This window comes from Amblyomma mixtum, chromosome 1 (assembly GCF_055824585.1).
Source record: "Amblyomma mixtum isolate Tamu chromosome 1, ASM5582458v1, whole genome shotgun sequence".
Taxonomy (NCBI): Eukaryota; Metazoa; Arthropoda; class Arachnida; order Ixodida; family Ixodidae; genus Amblyomma; species Amblyomma mixtum.
The window spans coordinates 146,300,807-146,321,445 of NC_143012.1; the positions used below are offsets into that span (position 1 = coordinate 146,300,807).

Below are 20,639 nucleotides of genomic sequence, written 5' to 3' on the forward strand. Positions count from 1 at the left end.
TTTTATTAGTTGTGTGCTCCAAAAGGGGGCGTCAGGCACCCGTAGGATACCTCATTACTTCGAATCCGCGCACTCCGACGTCATAACCATTTCAACCAACCGAAAAGCGTGACACCTCTGCTGACAACCTTTTGTCGCCAACGATGAGGCATTAAAGGCTTTCGCCTTAAAACGCGCTTGTGTTCAGTGCGAGTGAGGAGTGAGAAAAAGCTTGTGGTGACACGCCGGAATTCTACATGTCCGCTGCCTTGTTTGCACGCTGCCGTGCGTCGTCCGATGCCACCGGACAAAATGCTTCGTAGGCTTCACATTCGGTGACGGTGGTTTACTTGATTTAAGTAACCGTTCCTTCTCTGAAAAGCAGCGTCGCCATGCATCACGTCATCATTGCAGCCAATGCCCGTCGCTGTGCACTGCAGAGAAGCCTGAACGCCGACGCTGCTTTATTACACGAATACGTCATCACTGAAAATGCCAGCACAAAAAGATTTCACGTGCTTTACCTTGAAGTTTCGCAGATTCAATCTGTTAGAATTCATCGAATTCTTAAGCCTTTTCAGTTGCCTTTCAAGTAGCTAGAAAATTGTGAGATTAGTCGTCATATTACTAATATTTTCCCACTACCGCCGGTACTGCATTGCCCGCTCGAAATTGCTTCGATTCTCGGAATTTGAACTGTGAGTTTGGTGGTCTTCAAAACAACTTATTGCCGCAATTTTCACCACTTCACTTCGTAATAAAATCTTGTTTCCATTGGTGGGCTTTGGATTGTTAGTTGAGTCGTGTTATTCATAATTTATTCCTAAAACTTCCAGTACTTCACTACCTAATGAAAATTGTTCGCGTTCCGGGGGACTGGAGTGTTACTTTTGTCGTCCAAATCATAGTTTACTGCCACCATTTCTAATACCTCACTGTGTAATGAAAAACGTGTTTTGAGTCCCGAGTCTTGGAATGTTATTTTTGTCGTCTAATTAATAATTTACTCCCATTTTCTAGTACTGAATTCATAATGGCAATCATATTTCTAATCCTGGGCTTTGCAATGTTAGTTTCAGCGCCATAGTAATAATGAGTAACTGCCACAATGTCCATTATATCTCTGCGTACTGAAAACTGTGTGTCCATTTCCGGGCTTTGGAACGTTTGTTAAGTCGTGTTAATTAAATAACCCCACTACTTCTCGTACTTCAGAGTCTCTTGAAGTTCTTATCTCACTCCTTGACTTTGGAACATCTGTTTAGTTGTCATAACAAAATTTTTTCCAACAATTTCCATTACTTGGCCGTCGACTAGAAATCGCGTTTCCATTCCTGTGTTTTGGAATATTAGTTTAGTTGGCTTAATACTTGGTTAATAGCGCAATTTCCTGTACTTGACTAATTACTAAAATCTGTGTTGTCATTTATAGGCCCCTGAACGTTAGTTTAGTCTTTTTGGTAATAATTTATTCACACATTTATCGTTGCTTCATTGTCTAATGAAAAGCGTGTTGCTATTCGTGGGCTTAGGAACGTTATCGCAGTTTTGTGGTCGTTAATTTATTCGCATTGTTTTAAGTTCAATGTTATGGACGAGCATCGATAATTCGCAGAAATTTCTTACGCGACTAGCTTAGCAGTGGAATGCCACCAGTAATCCAGCAGTTCCCAAGCTGCCCTGGGTCAATATTTAATCACTGGTCTCCTTAATCTAATCCTCCTGATACCTGTCGTAAGCAAAGTGTGAATATGCGGGGAAGAGTTGGCATCTTCATCCACATTTTTTGTTATTCGCATTTTATAGCGTCGGGCGAATATGAAAATGTCTGAATATGAAATGAATTCAGAATGAAGAGGTAACGTTCGAATATTCAATTCAGAACAAAAAAAATCAAAATGTAGCTAGGGCAAATTTTCAGTGCTCAACTTACTCGTAATATTTGATGGCCTTTGCAACGAAAATCAAACGAATCTAGACCAACTGAGCACTTTACATAAAAATTTTCGACGTGGGCAAATGTGTACGCTGCTGGCTGTGGTAGTTACTTGGTTTTGACATAGGCTGTTGATTTCTTCATTTACCAAGTGGCTCCATTTGATTATGACTCGCATGGCTGTAGGTTGTCCCGCGGCTAGGACATAAAAGCGTGGAAAGAGAAATTCTGATTTTTTTTTAAATTTAAAAAGACCCCCGAATAATCCTCAAAATGATGTCAAAGCGCCAGCGCGCAATGTAAAAAAAATGATTACAAGTGCATCGGCGGCTTCGGTCGCGGTCTCTGTGCCAGCACCGAAGTGCACTTTGACGCAAATGTTGACCGGCCAACCTGGACATTCGTGATGACGTCGGCGTGTCAGCAAGTACTGGGTTTTCCTATGAGGAACCACTGGGTTCGGTGAAGTTACAACTATTGGAGCATGTACCCCTTGACGTCACTCGAAGTGAAGGTCATATTACAATACGTTACACTCAACAACTACTGCAGAAACTTGCTGGAAGGGGCCTCCTTAAGCCCAGAAAACAAATCATTTGTTTGCGCTGAACATTTTTGATCTGTACACCTCTTAATTGCACCGTCGCACAAACACGCCTTTAGAATGTTCCGACCGGAGGACGGGTATTGCTTTGATAAGGAGGAGGAGGAGGAGGAAAAACATACTTTAAGAGCATGAGTACTAGGCGGCTTTGGTAGAAACGATTGGTCGCCATCATAATCTGGACCCTCTGAACCAAAGATTTCTGGTCGAGGGAACTGTGGCTATGAAGGCTTGCCTCCCAGTGCTCATATGTCAGTCAGGGATTGTATTCGAAGTCTTGGTTTTCTTGACATGCCCAAACCGTGTGAAATATAGTGAAAAGTGCTCCACGGAAGAGAGAGGGTGAATCTTATGTGTCTGGACAGCATTTACTAATTATATAGGGAATGGGTAAATTAGTATGTTCACAGAAAATTGTGGCCAAGTATTTCACCAGGCAAGGTAGCCGCTGATCCTGAAGGGGAACGGAGAGGATTCCAAGAGAAGGCAAGCGTTGCAGGGGGCGTCGGTAAGTTAGATCGTTTGTTAAGTTTGCCAGGATACGGGGGCTGCAGCTGGCAAAGGACAGGGTTAATTGGAGAGACATGGGAGAGGCCTTTCCCCTGCGGTGGGCGTAGTCGGCCTGATGACGATGATGAGAGATTGGGCAGAGTATTAGTTTGTAGTCGCCTGATTATGTGTTCTTCAGATTTGTTAAGGCTTTTATGAGGAAGCTTACTTCCTTCATTTGATCCTATAGCACTCCGTAATTTATGCGCATCCTAGTAATGGTGAGGGGTTCTTAATGTTGTCAAAGAGGGGATGCTTGTCAGATGCTGGGAGAAGGAGAGCTCGAGCAGCAGTGCTCTCCGCCTCATTGCCCGCAGTTGAGAGGTGCCCTGGCGTCGAGAAGATCTGCATATTCCAGGCGTTTGGCGTTTTCAAAAATTTTTAGCACAAAGAATCCACGCGACCGCTGATTTATTTGCGTAACGCTTCTTTGCGTCGGACATAACCGTTGCCTCGCTATTCTTGGATGTCGCCAGTGTGATAGGTGCCTCTTCAGCCGATGTAGCATTCAATGCTTGGTTAAGGCGCCTTGCGATTATATCTCTCCGTGGTGAAACTGCCGGGACCTCGTTTACGGGTCTAGCCGCATCGACGTATTTCGTGTCCTCGCTTCCACCGCAACGCTCATAGAGGTGTCTAGCTCTGGCTGGTATGCGTCTCTGGTATGTTCCTCGTCCATGTGTTTTGACAGGGGGTGGGTCGTTATGTGTGATCTCATTTGCATGGGCAAGTCGATCTTTTCGGTGGCAATTCACAAGGTGGTCTGATTCTGAGCTTTTCTAATATTCTCCTGCCAGGTTTAGATGCTGAGAGCCAGGCGAATGGATAGACACGGTGGGCCTCTATTAGTTTGTCGATCTTGTGGTGGATCGCCAACTGTAGAGGAACTCCGCGGATATACATAAAGTGAGTCCAAGCGCCTTGTTAATTGCCTTTCGTATAACAATACCCAGTTGGTCTCTCCTTTTTGCTAGGCATTGGCGTACGTTATCTTAGCGAGGATAAAAGCCTCAAATAGTCTTAGGGACTCCTTCTCTATTAGCCCATTTCTTTTCATGATTACCAGTGTAGCATTCTGGATACTCTCTCGGTATAGGCTTGCAGCTGTCTGATTGTTGTGGCGTTAGTGTTGCCGCTGGGTATGATGGCTCCCAGGATCTCCATTTCTTTCTTGGTCGGAATGCTCATTCCCCAGCTGGATCGTAATAACAATTTTATTTTCACGTCGTAACAGTCACTGGGCCTGACAGTAACTTCAAATTCATTCCTGTCGAAATCAAAAAGTCCAGACGGGCTTTTTCGGCCCGTCGGAACCTCCTCCATTGACTTCTGGACATGTTCGTACGCCTCCAGAATCGTGTCTTTGCGGATGCTGCCCTGTCATAACATAGCCTTCCATCCAGGTTGTGGCTTCGAATTATTGAAGTTGGTTTCGGCTTTTTTTTTTGCTGCTGCTCGGAACATTTCCGAATCCTCCAGAATCGGGATCGTAGCAGTGGGTGTGGTCCACATCCATCGTCGAAGCCGTTGCGGAGTAGCTGCTGGCCGGTAAGGCCGAACGCGGCGGCGGTGGCTGAGGCCCGTGCCGAAGCGCTGGCGAGGCTTAGCTATTGCAAGTGTTCGCGTGGGCTTCAAAGTTCCGCATAATGCCAAGAAAGCCACTCAATGGGAGAAACGTGGCAATTAGCTATCGAACTTAAACTTGTGATCCGCAGAAACGTTTGGATGTAGGAAGGGCTTTTCCACCTACAGGACGAGAATTCAGCGGAGCGCTGACCAGCAGCGCCCGCTCAAAACCTATGGGAAAGAGCGGTGTCCATTTTTTCGATAAAAAATCCATTCTGACCATAGTTTAAGGCGAAAGCCTTTAATGGCTCATACTCCCGTCCGTCCGTCGGCGTTACGTAACATGCAGCCACTGGGGTGACTCATCGACGATGACGGGTGTCCACCGAGATATGTGAGACAGTTACTGCGTAATTTACTTTCCTCAATTACAATTTTCATTTTCTTCATTACGGCCCTTCTTTCTCTTTATTCATTCACGTCCACTCCCTCCCTTCCTGTACGGTGCGGTTCGGATGTCCACCGAGATGACAGAGAATTACTGCGCCACCTCCATTCCTGAAAAAGCGTTGCTTTCAAAGGGCAAGGCATCGCGCCGAACGAGTGGTGGCGTTCCGTGGACTCCCTGGCAGCGCTACAACACGTTGCCGCGTTCCACACATGAAGGCGAAGCTTAAGCGTGGATAATTAGCGTTTGATTAGTATTGAATAATTAATAATTAATTAGCCATTGATTAGCAATTTGTCATTACTTAGTAATTAGTCATTATGCTTGACGCCATCCAGTGGTGACGTCAGCAGTGACACAGAGGCAGTCAAAGTGGTGCGGAAAACGCTTTCGCCTCTACGCACTTTAGACAGTCAAGGTGCCCCCTGAATTTTTTTGTGGTATATAGGACAGGGTCTGTTCTGAAAGCAGTACGACTCATTTTTTTTATAAGATTTATTCATGAGAATAGTACAAAAGATAATAATTTTTCAAAGTAGCACCCTTTCGCACCTATACACTGCTGCCAGTGAGGTTTACAGTTTTCGTACACCTCCAGAAACGCCTCGACCGGAATGCTGTTTAGCTCGCTTGTCACGGCATGTTGAACCGCCTCTACCGATCCGTGATGTTTCCCCTTGAGCGTCGATTTTATTCTCGGGAATAGAAAAAGTCTGGCGGAGCCAAGTCGGGGCTGTAGGGGCGCTGAGGCAGCGTTGCCGCCTTGTGCTGGGCAAAAAATCGGGGTCCTTATTCAAATGATGAAGGAGATCCTGGCAGATCGCTTTCCGGTTGGCCTTTTGCTCCTCTGCTAACTCTCCTGGCACCAACTTCGCGCCCTTTCCTCATGGATAAGTTTTCTGTCATGATCTCAAAAACTTGGGTTTGAGGAATGCTCAAGTCATCAGCAATCATTCTGATACTCATCCTACGATCCCTGTTCAGTAAGTGTTTCACTTGCTGCACATTTTCTTTGGTCTTGCTGGTCGAAGGGCGTCCGGAGCGGTCATCGTCTTCCACTCTTTCCTTACCTTCTCGGAACAGCTTTTGCTGCTCAGAAAACATCTTATCTACCCATGGCAGCGTCACCGCAGGCCTCCTTAATCATGTTGTGAGTCTCTTTGCCCGTTTTACCAAGATATACACTAAATTTGATTGCGTATCGCTGATCCAGTAAACGCTCCATGATTCTGCGTGATGAGACGTTTCGACAGGGGTTCACAGTACAAGCTACCTGCTCCCTTCAATGGCCGAGAGCCGACTGCCGATTTTCCCCAGCATTCCCAATATCCCTCTTCAACGATCCTGCACGCGCAAACCGCCTCTCGTCCGCCCGTTCGCCCAGGAAAAAACCAGTCCTACTAATTTCAGAACAGACCTTGAATAGATGGTTCGCTGCCACCACACGACGCCAATACTGTAAAAAGATAAGCTGAATGAACTTGCCTGCAAGTACGCTGTTCCTACAATTCTGACCGCAATAGAAAAGAAGTCTCCTGCGTTTACTGGCACTCGCTGCGGTGGCTCTACCTGCGTTTTATTATAGTGCTGGTGGCCAACTGGTTCAGAAAGGAACCTGCCGTCCCTTATTTCCGCAGTGTTGCCGAAATATCTGGAGCCGTCGAATCTAACAACTTCGAGTTCACTAAAGCCCCTGAAAAGAGAAAAAAAAAGAAGCATACATTGGGATCAAATATGTGTACATTAGATTAGATGTGTACATTAGAACGTGGGTTCTTCTTATCCGCAGTATTGAATAAAATGCGATTACGTTCGCCAGTTCACCCACTCCTAAATATTAAAAAACACCTTATATATTTTGGAAGCAGGCTCACCTCATAAAAGAGAGTAACGCTGATTATGTTGGTTTGGTTTGGTTTATAGGGTTTAACGGCCCAAAGCGACTCAGGCTATGAGAGATGCCGTAGTGAAGAGCTCCGGAACATTCGACCACCTGGGTTTCCTTAACGTGGGTTGATTATGTTGGATTAGCGGTTGGAATTAAGAAAATAATTGGGCGGAATAATGAGGCTTAAAGGGAAACTTGCATAGGTATTAGAAATCACCGAGCTTCAGAGGGTCGAAAGCGTGAAACTTGCAGGTAAAGCATGCGAAGTCTTTTTGGGCTAGCACTTGAAATAGTGACGTAATCGCCGATTAAAATCAGGACGCCCTTCAAGCTTCAAGTGGAGGGTGCATGAAGACGTCATCGAAGGAATGGGTACATTTCTAACGTACAAACGCGTGTTTTGAAGATAAAAAACCAACGCCACCGAAGGAAAACCGTGCCGAGAGTTGTTTGGCAGCGTCTAACGAGTTAGGGCAGGGTGTGGCTGACGACAGCGCTAATTTGAAATCATACCTTCCATGACGTCACACTAATTTTCTCTGCACTGCTCCGGTGCATTCAGGAGAAGCGCAAAATTCAATCGTTGATTACGTCACGATTTTAAATGCTAGAGCAAAAGACACTTGGCATGCTGTACCTACGGCCTATGTAGATTTGAATCCTTGAATATCGCGAAATTCTAAAAGAAAGTGCTGCAGCTGCCCTTTTGATGGGTATTAGTAGTTGATGTAAGGTGAAAGAGTAGGAAAGCTTAGTATATCTCATATGATAATTCATTCGAAACTACTCCAACATTATAGTACCCGTATTAACCAACTTTTCATTGCTGATCGTGTCACAACCCTCTTGATCAATCAGGGAATTTCGTAAAAGAGAAGGGGGGTGGGTTTTGCAAAATAATATAAATGCTGTCCCATAAATTATACGTTCACTTCTGGAAACGGCACTTCCTTAAAGCATACCAGGGTTTCTATCAAGAACAGTTTTTTAAATCTGAAAACGTTGTGGCACATTAAAATGAATTATATCACAGGAAGGAAAATGCGAATTACGAGAGCACGAATACTCACGTAAGAAATTGCTTCTAAATAGTGGTTTACATATTCCACGGGTGAGTATTTCTCAAAGTAGGCTGTGCCTTCAAGGAGCCGCTTTGTGAAAGCAGCAAGCAGTAATTAATAATGAAGATGGATGGCAGTAAAATATTTGTAAGCAACCAGCTGGGACCTGGTGCCAAATGTCAATGAAATGACGAAAATAATATAGCACAAGAAGTAGTAATCAGACTCTTGAAAAGGAGAAACTTCATTATGGATCAAAATAGTAAGCTAATTTTCTGTTTATGCAATTCCAAAAAGTTGGCTGTTGTTTAGCCCTGGTTAAACCCGGAGGATTGCGAAAGCAACATCTGCGCTGCCATATATTGGCCACAGTGTAGCGATTTCGCGTGCTCTTGCTCGACTATACTGCGCATGCGGAGGAGCAAGTGACGTCACTACGCACAGCTGGCAAGCCGGCGGCCCCGGCATGCTAGCTGTGCGGCGCTACTGCGCATGCGCGACGGGTGATCGCGGGGGCGGCACCTCTGAGTCACCCGCGCAGCGACGGCGGCAGGGCGCAAGCTGTCCACCGTGTGACGTCACTGGTCCTCGCGCATGCGCAGTGTGGCCTTTCCTTTGCTCCGCGAAATGGTTCGGCGACTAGCGCAGTGTTGCTTGCGCAACAAGACTAGAAGCGGTGGGTATCAAACGGAAGATAGAAATGAAACCGCTTGGGATTCAAAGACACGGCTACAATGCAGCGTGATCTCTGTCCAGACCGTACTATTTATTAACTAGTCGAAATGCAGTAGATGGAGGCGAAACGCAAAAGGCGCCCGTGTGCTGTGCGATGTCAGTGCCCGTTAAAGATCCCGAGGTGAGTGACATTATTCCGGAAACCTTCACTACGGTACCTCTAGCTTTACCTCTTTCTTCTTTCACTCCCACCTTCCTCCCTTCCCTTACATGTGTCCACCTGAACCCGCCAATGCAGCTGAGACTATTACGGCGCCATTTCCTTTCCTCAAACAGCCAATTTTCAGAAAATCAATTTTCAATTCGAGCCATATGAAATTCGAAATTAATCGTAATATTGTTTCAGTGACGAAAACTGCACTGCACGATTAGGTGCACTACGATATTATTATTTTGGAGGAACTGTCACTCAGATTTCGCGCACTTTTACGTGGGAAGTTCCCAGACACCCTTAGAGCGTGTGGGGGTAGCGGTCTCGGACTCAAAGGAGATGCCCTCGACTCATCGTGGCAAGCTCAGCGGAGACCAGCTACCAAGTGACAAGAGGTTTTTGGTCGTTTGGTGCCCAGCTTTCGCCGGTCGCAAGCCAGAGAATGGGTCGGAGCCAAAGGTTCATAAACAAAACAAAGTTTATGCAGCAAAGAGACGATACAGAGGATTACACCATCACTAGTACAAGCACATACAAAGTCATTAACAAACAATGCAACTCGGCCAAAGTTAAACTCGAGAGAGAGACTACAGTACAAAGACAATATTGCACCTAAAGTGCACTAACACAAGAGAGAGAGGTAAGCAAACAAGCACAATTTTTTCACCGGGCACTGCGGCAGTCCGACGACCAGAGTTCCACGACGATGCCGTCCCGCAGACTGGCGACCGTTGCCTCGTTGGTCCGATGTTGGCCGAGGGGTGTTTTCCCGGGAATCGAACGGGCGCGCTTTGATGAAGCTTAAACGGAGGTCCGGACTGACTTGACAGCGGTCAATGCCTTCTTTTATAGGCTCGCTTCCACGTCTGTTTGTTCTACGAGCAAAAGTAGGCGCGCACATACACGCAGCATCTCCCGTGTAGTTTCCCTTCCTTTCTCTCGCCGGTCGCGCATCCCCATTGGTCAGAGTACGGGGGTCGCATCTCGAAGTTTCGAGCGTGTTCTGGCGTGGCGCCGTCGCCGACGTCGGAGTGCAGAGGAGGGGGACGTGTCTTAGTGCACGCAAGGCTACGCCCTTTTCCCCCCGTCAGCGGTAGAAACGACTCGGATGTTCCAGAGAAATGTTCGGCATGGATGACTCATTCCTTCGGCGCACGCCCGGTTGGTGAGCAGTGGTGGAGGGGAGAGGGAGCCACGCGCTCAGCGGAGGTTTTCCATCTCCGCACCATTTTTTTCTGTCCTGCCTTGGTCACTAAATTCTCTTTTGAGTTGAGATTATGAATAAGGGATTGGGCACTATTAATTTTTTTGAAACTGAGAAATGTTTGGTGAGCGCACTTTTACAGAGCGTTCAGAAGCATGCGGGTTCTCAGAACAGAAGTACGCTGTTTTTTATGCATCGCATTCGGAATCGCTGCTTAAAGTGGAACTGTAGTGCAGAAATATTTACCCCATATGTGTGTTTAACCTATCTGTTTGTGCAAATGCGGTTAAAAAATGGCATTCAGTAAGGATGCATGCTCTTTAGCAATAAAATACGGGAGTAGAGGTATCTAAAAGAAAGAATCCGGATTTCTTGTGAGCTAGACCCAAAGAAACAAAGGCCAGAGAGCCTCGAATACGAGAGTCACACTTCCGTGGAATCACTGGTTCTCTGTTATAGCCGACCTTGACCAAGCCCCCCTCCCCCTACCTCGTTTGAGCATCCGCCTCGCTAGCGGGTGGTGCGGGGTTCGATGCCCAGTGCCGCCGGGTACCCACCAGTGAAGCAATGGGCAAGAACGTTCCCCCTGCCTGGTGCTGGGCTTCTTTAGGCCGAAGTAATTTGGAAACGCTTCTCTGATTCCATACTGCGTAGAAAAAAAGGGCCACAAATGGGCTGTTGCCACGCGAGGCAGACTTAGGGTTGTTTGACGGCGGAACGAATCATTGGCCCGTCAACACAACTGTTTGGTCGAAGCCCTCTTCTCCACCGCGATCCCTTCCGCGAGTCCATCTTTACCCACAAATCACCTCCACACATATCCACCGCTCTCCCTCAGCGGGAGTAAGGGGCGCTTCCGAACATTTGGATATGCCGAGGCATCCTTCCTTCGGGTGTTCACTGGGTGGCCTCTAGTGTTGTCCCATGAAAACATTTTGGAAGCGTCAATGTGGCGGAATCTTTAACATCATCTCCACCGAATGAATGCCAACTCAAATATTTTGTGCCTCTAACTGGTGCAGAATTTGAAGCCGGCACATTGAGGCAGCGCCACCTGGAAAGCGTATCAGAAAGTAGATCGTTCTTACGTCTCATCCGAGAAGCACGTTGATGATGCAGCCAGTTTTTCGAGTCTCTTGAGGGTTGAGCTCATCCCGATGGAGCACACGTCACTTGGTGCTGTCGGAGTGGAATTGTGGTGTGACCGCAATGAACACATTTGGTTCCGCAGGAATTTTGACGAACCACGAACGGTTCCACAGGTTTTTGGTCAGGAACTGCCAGTACTTCGAACGACTAGTGAGCATGCATGGAGCTGGTAGCCATGGTTTGTCCACCAGATGTTGGTCAGAAGGTAAAGAGCTTAGCGACAAGAAAGTGTGCGGGCCTCAGCAGCTCCGGTTCCCCTGAGTTAGAGGAGATCCTCGTCAAAGGTCGCGAGCTGATGACGGCGAACTTCTTGGTGCGTAGGAGAACGGTACCGAGGTCTTCGATGTTCACAAAGCTGCACCCATGCACCTTCCTTAAGGCTGTTTTAAAGCGAAAAGCTCTACCCCTCCCATGCTGAGCCTGAAGGTCATCTGTCTGTCAGATTTCACCTGTAACGGGAGGCGCGCCGCATGTGCGAAATCGGGCGTTGTAGGTGCCTCGATCTTCATCGTCTTCTCTGACGCAAGAGCTGCGCGCTTGGCAGTCATGTCCAGCGCTGCGCTGGCTGCTGCTCGACCGCTCCTCCTGCCAGTAGTGGCTCGTGATTTGTCACTTGATTCGCTCTTGCGCTTGGCAGTCACGTCCGCCGCTGTGCCGATTGCTGCTTTGGAAGCTCACTCTTGCACTTGGGGCACGTGATGCATCACTTGATTCGCTCTAGCACTTGTCAGTCACGATCACCGCTGTGCCGATTGCTGCTTCGGACGCTAACTCTCGCACTTGGGCCACGTGATGCATCACTTGATTCACTCTTGCCCTTGTCAGTCACGCCCGCCGCTGTGCCGATTGCTGCTTTAGAAGCTCACTCTGGCACTTGCGGCATGTGATGCATCACTTGATTGGCTCTTGCACTTGGCAGTCACGTCCGCAGCTGTGCCAATTGCTGCTTTGGAAGCTCACTCTTGCACTTGTGGCACGTGATGCATCACTTGATTGGCTCTTGCGCTTGGCAGTCACGTCCGCCGCTGTGCCGATTGCTGCTTCGGAAGCTCACTCTTGCACTACCGGCACGTGATGCATCACTTGATTAACTCCTGCGCTTGGCAGTCCCGTCCGCCGCTGTGCCGATTGCTGCTACCAAAGCTCATCGTGCACTTGGGGCACGTGATGCATCACTTGATTCGCTCTTGCGCTTGGCAGTCACGTCCGCCGCTGTGTCGATTGCTGCTTCGGAAGCTCACTCTTGCACTTGCGGCATGTGTTGCATCACTTGATTGGCTCTTGCGCTTGGCAGTGACGTCCGCAGCTGTGCCGATTGCTGCTTTCGAAGCTCACTCTTGCACTTGCGGCACGTGATGCATCACTTGATTCGCTCTTGAGCTTGACAGTCACGTCCGCCGCTGTGCCGATTGCTGCTTTGGAAGCTCACTCTTGCACTTGCGGCACGTGATGCATCACTTGATTGGCTCTTGCGCTTGGCAGTCACGTCCGCAGCTGTGCCGATTGCTGCTTTGGAAGCTCACTCTTGCACTTGCGGCACGTGATGCATCACTTGATTGGCTCTTGCGCTTGGCAGTCACTTCCGCAGCTGTGCCGATTGCTGCTTCGGAAGCTCACTCTTGCACTTGGGGCACGTGATGCATCACTTGATTGGCTCTTGCGCTTGGCAGTCACGTCCGCAGCTGTGCCGATTGCTGCTTTGGAAGCTCACTCTTGCACTTGCGGCACGTGATGCATCACTTGATTGGCTCTTGCGCTTGGCAGTCACGTCCGCAGCTGTGCCGATTGCTGCTTCGGAAGCTCACTCTTGCACTTGCGGCACGTGATGCATCACTTGATTGGCTCTTGCGCTTGGCAGTCACGTCCGCAGCTGTGCCGATTGCTGCTTCGGAAGCTCACTCTTGCACTTGTGGCACGTGATGCATCACTTGATTGGCTCTTGCGCTTGGCAGTCACGTCCGCAGCTGTGCCGATTGCTGCTTCGGAAGCTCACTCTTGCACTTGCGGCACGTGATGCACCACTTGATTGGCTCTTGCGCTTGGCAGTCACGTCCGCAGCTGTGCCGATTGCTGCTTCGGAGGCTCACTCTTGCACTTGCGGCACGTGATGCATCACTTTATTGGCTCTTGCGCTTGGCAGTCACGTCCGCAGCTGTGCCGATTGCTGCTTCGGAAGCTCACTCTTGCACTTGCGGCACGTGATGCATCACTTGATTGGCTCTTGCGCTTGGCAGTCACGTCCGCAGCTGTGCCGATTGCTGCTTTGGAAGCTCACTCTTGCACTTGCGGCACGTGATGCATCACTTGATTGGCTCTTGCGCTTGGCAGCCACGTCCGCAGCTGTGCCGATTGCTGCTTCGGAAGCACATTCTTGCACTTGGGGCACGTGATGCATCACGTCATTTGCTCTTGCGCTTGGCAGTCACGTCCGCAGCTGTGCCGATTGCTGCTTTGGAAGCTCACTCTTGCACTTGCGGCACGTAATGCATCACTTGATTCGCTCTTGCGCTTGTCAGTCACGTCTGCCACTGTGCCGATTGCTGCTTCCCACGCTCCCTCTTGCACTTGGGGAACGTGATGCATCCCGTTATTTGCGCTCGCTGAAGTCATGAGACAATAAAGATGAACCAAAGCAAAATCTTGTCTAATCATGCTTAACAGAGCTCTCGCTCTGTGTATCCTGGCTCAGCTGAGGAGAGCCACAACAAATTTTTACTGAGCATAGCATCCACTCCCAAAAGCCTCACCACCAAGCCACCATTTCTACAATGAATTCCCCAGCAATCTGTGTTTGGGAGAAATAATAGAGCGCTCCTTGAAGACGAGCTCGATTCCAAAGTTTCTTCATCTCTGTTGCAGGCCGGGGAAATATTTGTGCCTTGTCATATTACACCTGCTGCTGATACCACGTTGCGCAATGAAGGGGTGGAACGCTAAGAGGAAACTTGCTGTTGAGTGGCCTCTCGCAAATTCTAGGTGTAACGCTCTCTTTACTGCACACGTCTGGTTTGAAGCGAGATAACTTCCGTTTTCGTTAGAATGGATGCCGCGAAGTCGAGATTTTTGACCGTGACCCTGTATTGTGGCAGTTGTACTGCAGGCTCCGTGGCGCCTTTGGGTTTTCTTTTCTGCAGGTCCCAACCAAGGACTTTCTTCAGAATCTCTAGACATCGTATTAACCAAATCATTTCGCACAGCTGAGTCAGGGTGTCCATCCCGAATTAGCAGTCGTCCTCGTGGCCTCGTGGTAGAGCACCCCCTTCGGCCTCGGCCTTGGTGGGTTTGACACCCGGTACCGGGAGGGTACCCACCCGTTTACTCAAAATGAGTACAGGCTATGCCCTGATCTGAAGCTCGACTTGCTCGGGTTGTATGGCTTGCCAAAGTAACCTGCGTCGGCAAATCCCGTCACTGTGGGCCTGAAGAGACACATCGAAAGGTAAAACTTGGTCACAGGCGAGGAGTACTCTTGATCGGGCTAGATCGCCGAAATGATGGCATTGCAGCAGAAATACAGGGTTAACTGTCTCATAGATCAAAAGTTTGAATGCTGTAAATGCCCTTTCAGTCGCAGCCGTTATAGTGTCATCCAGAAACACGTTTGAAATCCGCAGTTCGTGGCCCTTGAAAACTACCTGGTCTATAAGGCTGGTAGCGTCGCCAAAAGCTTCAATTTGAACGTCTTTGGGCAATAGCTGTTGCGCCTCTTTGATTTCATGTGTGGCGAGCAGGGCATCCAACAAACCTGTCTTCGGAACGCCGTAGATCATGAACCGTCGCACCGAAGCAGTGGTTCGCTGCAAGCGATTCAGATTACAGAAGCGCTTGATTTATAAAATCAGCAGATGGCTTCCGTTGCAAGGTGGATGGCCGCTAACTTAGTAATTTCTTTATTTGTCGGCTGTGTCCGTACGAGTATTAGCATTCACTGCAGGTCAGGCCGTCGACGGCTTCATGTGAGAATTTTTTTTTCCTCTCCATCACCTTTGCGAGCTTTTCAGTGTGGCAGCAAAAAGTCCTCGAGTTAGGAGGCCTTCTGGGTTATGGATTCCTGTGCCATGTCTATTTCTTGGGTTTGTCTTTTCTTCGATTTCTGCGCCTCGGTTAGCTACATATGGCGTCCACTGTGAAGGTGGTGGTGGTGGTGAAAAACTTTAATATTCAAACAGAGCTTGAGGGTTAAAATCCCTGCTGCACGGGCGGTATCCTTAGTCCGGGACACCGCACGACGAGGCCCCGTCTCGCGCCCGCTTGACCAGATCCCTTTGGGACTCCAGCGTGCAGCAGTTGAGGAGGGCAGTCTCCCATGCCTCTCGGGTGGGGGTAGGGGTGGGGGAAGGTGCGGATTCTGAGTACATGCCCACACCATGTGAAAGATATCGCAGATCTCTCCACAGTGCGGGCAGCGCCCATTTGTGTTCGGATGGCAGGACAGAGAAGGGTTCCTGTCTGCAGGCGCCGCAGAGTTCGCTCCTCCGCCTTACTCAGCCCCTTGGCAGGTGCCGGGTAGAGACGGTGGCTGTCGAAATAATGAGTTAGGATTTCGCGGAACCGCAGAAGCGGTTTATGAGCTTCTGAGCCAGGAGAGCAAGGATGAGGAGCCCGGTGTGTGAGAGCTCGGGCGGCCGCATCAGCGGCCTCATTGCCTCGTAGACCCTGGTGGCCAGGAGCCCAGATCACTTTTGTGCGAGTTGGATCGGCGAGAGCGCGTCTTAGAATTTGCGAGGCAAGAGGTGATATTTCGCCTGCAAGATAGTGTTCACAGGCCCGGCGAGAGTCTGTGATAACCGTTTTCGATTTTGGATCTGCGGCAGCGAGAGCTATTGCGACTTCCTCCGCTCGTATTGAATTTGGGGCCCGAAAAAGATAGCCCATCGACATTCATTCCCCGGTGGACTACAGCAGCCTTGAAGAATCTCGCGGGCGACGGCCCTGTGATGTCCACGTAGTAGACGCCCTCTTTATATCCATATTGCCTCTCAAGCGTGCGAACCCGCGCTTGTCGTCTGCCTTCATGTGAAGCCATGTCCATGTTACGCGGCAGCGGAGCGACCCAGAGCATGTGGCGCCACAGCACCGGGATGTTCTCCGTCTCCTCTGGTATGCATGTGTGTTGTATGTGTAAGCGGTTTAGCAGGCGGCGCCCAGGAACCGTCTGCGATAGCCGCGTATATTGGTTCACGAGGTGGGCCTCCCGCAACTCATGATAGGAGTTTACCACTCCCAAGGCCTTCAGTTTGGCGTTGGAGGTAGCCACCCGGAGGTCCAGTGCTCGCTTTGTTGCCTTCCTGATGATGGCGTCAATGCGCTCGTCTTGTTGTTTGGTGGTGCGTAGGTACGGCACGGCGTAGAGGATCCGGCTAGTCACGAAGGCATAGGCGAGCCGTAGCGCGTCCCTGCCCCGCAGGCCACCCCGCTTGTTGGAAACACGGTGGATCATGCGCCCTACCTGTTCACCTATGCTCTTGAGTTTCGCTATAGTAGAGTCCGGCCTAAGTTTGTTATTGATGAACAGACCCAGGATTCGGAGCTGTGCCACTTCTCTGATGGGACCGCCCGACAGAGATATGTGTAGAGACGTGTTGTCCTTGTGGTTTGCCCGGACGTGTAGAAGCTCTGATTTGGCGGGAGCACATTGGAGACCACAGTCGGCAGCATATACTTCGACTATGGAGGCGGCCTGCTGAAGGCGGTCCTCCATCTCCCCAAGGCTCTCCTCGGTGGTCCAGATTGTAATGTCGTCTGCGCAGAGTGCGTGTTTTATGCCCTCCACCTGAGCCAGTCGGCCGGGCAGGTGCATCATGGCGATGTTGAAAAGGAGCGGTGATAACACCGCCCCCTGTGGTGTACCTCGTGTACCCATAGAGTACGGGCCGTATTCCTCGTCCTCGATCCGGAGGAGTGCCTGACGCGCAGAGAGGAAGTCTCTGACATAGGCGAAGACCTTCGCTCCGCAGTTAGTGGTGTTCAAGTTAGAGAGTATGGTGCCATGTTTAACATTGTCAAACGCCCCCTTAAGATCGAGGGCGAGAATGGCCTTGTCGTTTTGTTGCATGGTTGTGGGTTGTATTATGTCCCTGTGTAGTTGGAGTAGGACATCCTGCGCAGACATGTGCGGGCGGAACCCGAACATAGTGTCTGCAAAGAGGCCCTTACCCTCCATGTATGGAGAGAGGCGATCCCGAACCATCGTCTCCATGAGCTTTCCCACACACGGGGTTAATGAGATGGGTCTCAAGTTGTCCGTAGTCACGGCTTTACCTGCTTTGGGGATGAACATTACAAGCGATGTTTTCCATTCGAGTGGGAGTGGACACCCATCCCAGATCTGTTTTATGTATTGTAGCAAATGGAGGTATGCAGAGTCGGAGAGGCTCGCCAACAGTTTCACTGTTATGCTGTCCCGACCCGGTGCCCCACCTCGGCGCATTTTAGCCAGGGCCGCCTTAAGGTCATGCAACTCAAAAGGGGCGTCTAAATCCTGATTTGGCTTGCCGGAGTACGTGTACTCGGGCCCAATCGGGTCATTTGTGCGGCAGAGATACCTATCGCACAAAGTCTCCGCAAGTTGCGCCGTCGTACCTTGGTACCCGTGCAGATCCCGCCGGAGCTGTTTTTGCGTCTCCCCTTTCGTTTGAGAAGGGTCGATGAGGCTGCGTTAGAGACGCCAAGTCCCCTTCGAGCTCCTCTGATGGTGGTGGTGTAAAACATTTATTTATACTATATACAATAGAGGTATTGCTTGGACCATGCCTGAAGGGCCCGGCCCTCACAATCACTAGGAGGGATCCCTAGTCCGGGACCCCTGTGGCCTCCGCGGCCACCCGGGCTCTTGTCACCAGGGCTCGTTGGTCCTGGAGAGTTGAGCAGCCGAGCAGGGCAGCCTCCCAGTCCTCTCGGGTGGGGTGGGGGTGGGGTGGGAAAGCAGGATTGGCAGGGCATGCCCACACCATGTGATACGTGTCCGCAAACACTTCCCCACAGTGTGGACACTCGCCCGAAAAGGCCGAATTGAAATGTTTGAGCAATGCCGGGCACAGTACCGTGTTGGTGTAGAGGCGAAGTAGCCAACGCTCCTCTGCCTTATAGAGGCCTTTACAGGGGGGTAGGTATCGGCCGTGAGCGTTTTGATACAGGAGAGAGATCTCCCGAAAAGTAATAGCCGGATTAAAATCAGTAGCCGGATCAGGCGGCGAGAGAGGCGATGCCCGGTGGTTAAGCGCGCGGGCGGTAGTGTCCGCTACCTTATTTCCCTCTATCCCCGCATGTGCTGGGGCCCAGATGATGGTGCGCCGGGTTGGGAAATCCTGGTACTCACAACTGTGTAAAATTTGGAAAGCACGATCTGGAATTTGGCCCTGTTCAAAATTGCGGCAAGCTTCTCTTGAGTCGGTGATAATGACTCGGGACGCTGGATCCGCAGCTGCAAGTGCGATAGCAACTTCCTCCGCGAATGTAATGTTGGGGGCACGGAAGGTGAGGCCCTGAACTGAGTTGTTTTGGTGGACAACGGCAGCCGTGTACCAACCCCCATGGTGTGGACCTGCCGCGTCCGTGTAAAATACCCCTGGTCGAGCACCGTACTGCTTGGAAATGGCCTCCGCTCGCGCGAGGCGGCGGCCATCATGGGCATCTTTTGTCATGTTATTGGGGAGGGGGCGAACCTTTAGTGCGAAGCGCCAGGCCTCGGGCATGGATACCCGCTTCTCCTCTTGGGTTGTGTAATTGATGTGGAGGCGGGTCAGTAGGCGGCTACCCGCACGTGTTTTGCTTAACCGCAAGTATTGATTGCTGAGATGAGCCTCGCGCAGCTCCCCAAAGGTGTTCGTCATCCCCAGGCCGAGGAGACGTTGGTTGGATGTTGCAATTGGGAGGTCGAGAGCTCTCTTATAGATTTTTCGGAGAATCACTTCGAAAGCGTTCTCATCGCATTTGCGCAGGTGGAGGTACGGTGCCGAATACAGGATTCGACTGGTTACGAATGCATTCGCCAGCCGCAGGGCGTCTTTGCATCGCAACCCCCCTCGTTTGTTTGATACCCGGCGGACCATACGGCCCACCTCATCCCTCACCTTGCGGAGTTTCTTCAGCGTGGTGTCAATCTTGCGGTTCTTTTGTATGTAGAGTCCCAATACTCTGATTTCATCGTGTTCAGGTGTCGGGCCACTAAGCAGGCAGAGGGCAATTTTGGTTGCGCACCTTGGATTGGGACGTATGTGCACGAATTCCGATTTGTTCGGGGAGCACTCAAGGCCGCAGCGGTGTGCATAATCGTCCACAATAGCCGCCGCTTGCTGCAGGTTGGCCTCGATTTCTCCAACCGAACCGTGTGTTGCCCAGAGGGTGATGTCGTCCGCGTACAGGGCATGCTGCACACCCGGGACCTCACCCAGCTGGGTAGGGAGCTTCATCATGGCCAGATTGAAGAGAAGAGGCGAGAGGACTGCTCCCTGTGGAGTCCCTCGCGTACCACGTTGGTACGGGCCATGTTCACTGTCTTGGAGTCGGATATATGTTTGCCGATCTGTGAGGAATTGCTTGATGTATTGGAATGTGTTGTATCCACAGTTCACTTGGGACAGGTGGGAGAGGATGATATCATGAGTAACATTGTCGAAAGCCCCCCGCAAGTCCAATGCGAGGACCACCTTGTCATCGCTAGGGTGCTCGACGGGATCAAGAATCTCTCTATGAAGTTGCAGCAGCACATCTTGTGCGGACCGGTGTGGGCGGAACCCGTACATGGTGTCTGCAAAGGCGTTGTGCGTTTCTAGGTAGGTGGATAGTCTGTCACGGACCATGGTCTCCATCAACTTCCCCACACAAGAAGTGAGAGATATGGGCCGGAGGTTGTCAGTGTTCAGAGGTTTGCCTGGTTTGGGTATGAATGTGACGAGAGCCGTCTTCCAATCCACTGGGAGAGGCGTACCTCCCGTCCAGATGGCATTGAAGTATTCGAGCAGCCGCTCGTAGGCCGGTTCGGGTAGGTTATCGAGAAGTTTCACAGTTACCTTGTCCCTGCCCGGGGCTGTCCCTCGTTTCATTTTGGCCAGGGCCGCTTTGAGGTCGTGAAGCTGGAACGTTCGATCCAGCTCTGCGTTCTCAGAACCTGCATAAGAGTACGCCGGACCACGCGAATCCTGGTCTGTGTACAGATATTTGTCTCGGAGCGCGTCAGCCAGTTTGGCTGTGTCTCCGTTGAAGGTGTGAATTGCTCGTTGAAGATGTTTTTGTGTTTCGGTGCGGGTTTGGGTCGGATCAATGAGGGCGCGGAAAAGGCACCACGTGCTCCCGCTCGACATTTGCCGAGCAGCGGTGTTGCATCGGTCTACCCAGTTCGAGTCGGCGAGTTGGGCCGCATACTCTGCC

General features: G+C 50.3%; 1 protein-coding gene across 1 annotated transcript in view; it reads right to left on the reverse strand.

Annotated features, from left to right (window-relative positions):
* LOC149367859 (uncharacterized) overlaps positions 1-20,639 on the reverse strand; it is an 88,584-nt gene that overhangs the window by 41,853 nt on the left and 26,092 nt on the right. The window contains exon 3 of the mRNA XM_089575341.1: positions 6,568-6,775. Within this exon, the coding sequence (XP_089431467.1) occupies positions 6,568-6,775 (208 nt within the window). The remainder of the gene's footprint in view (positions 1-6,567; positions 6,776-20,639) is intronic.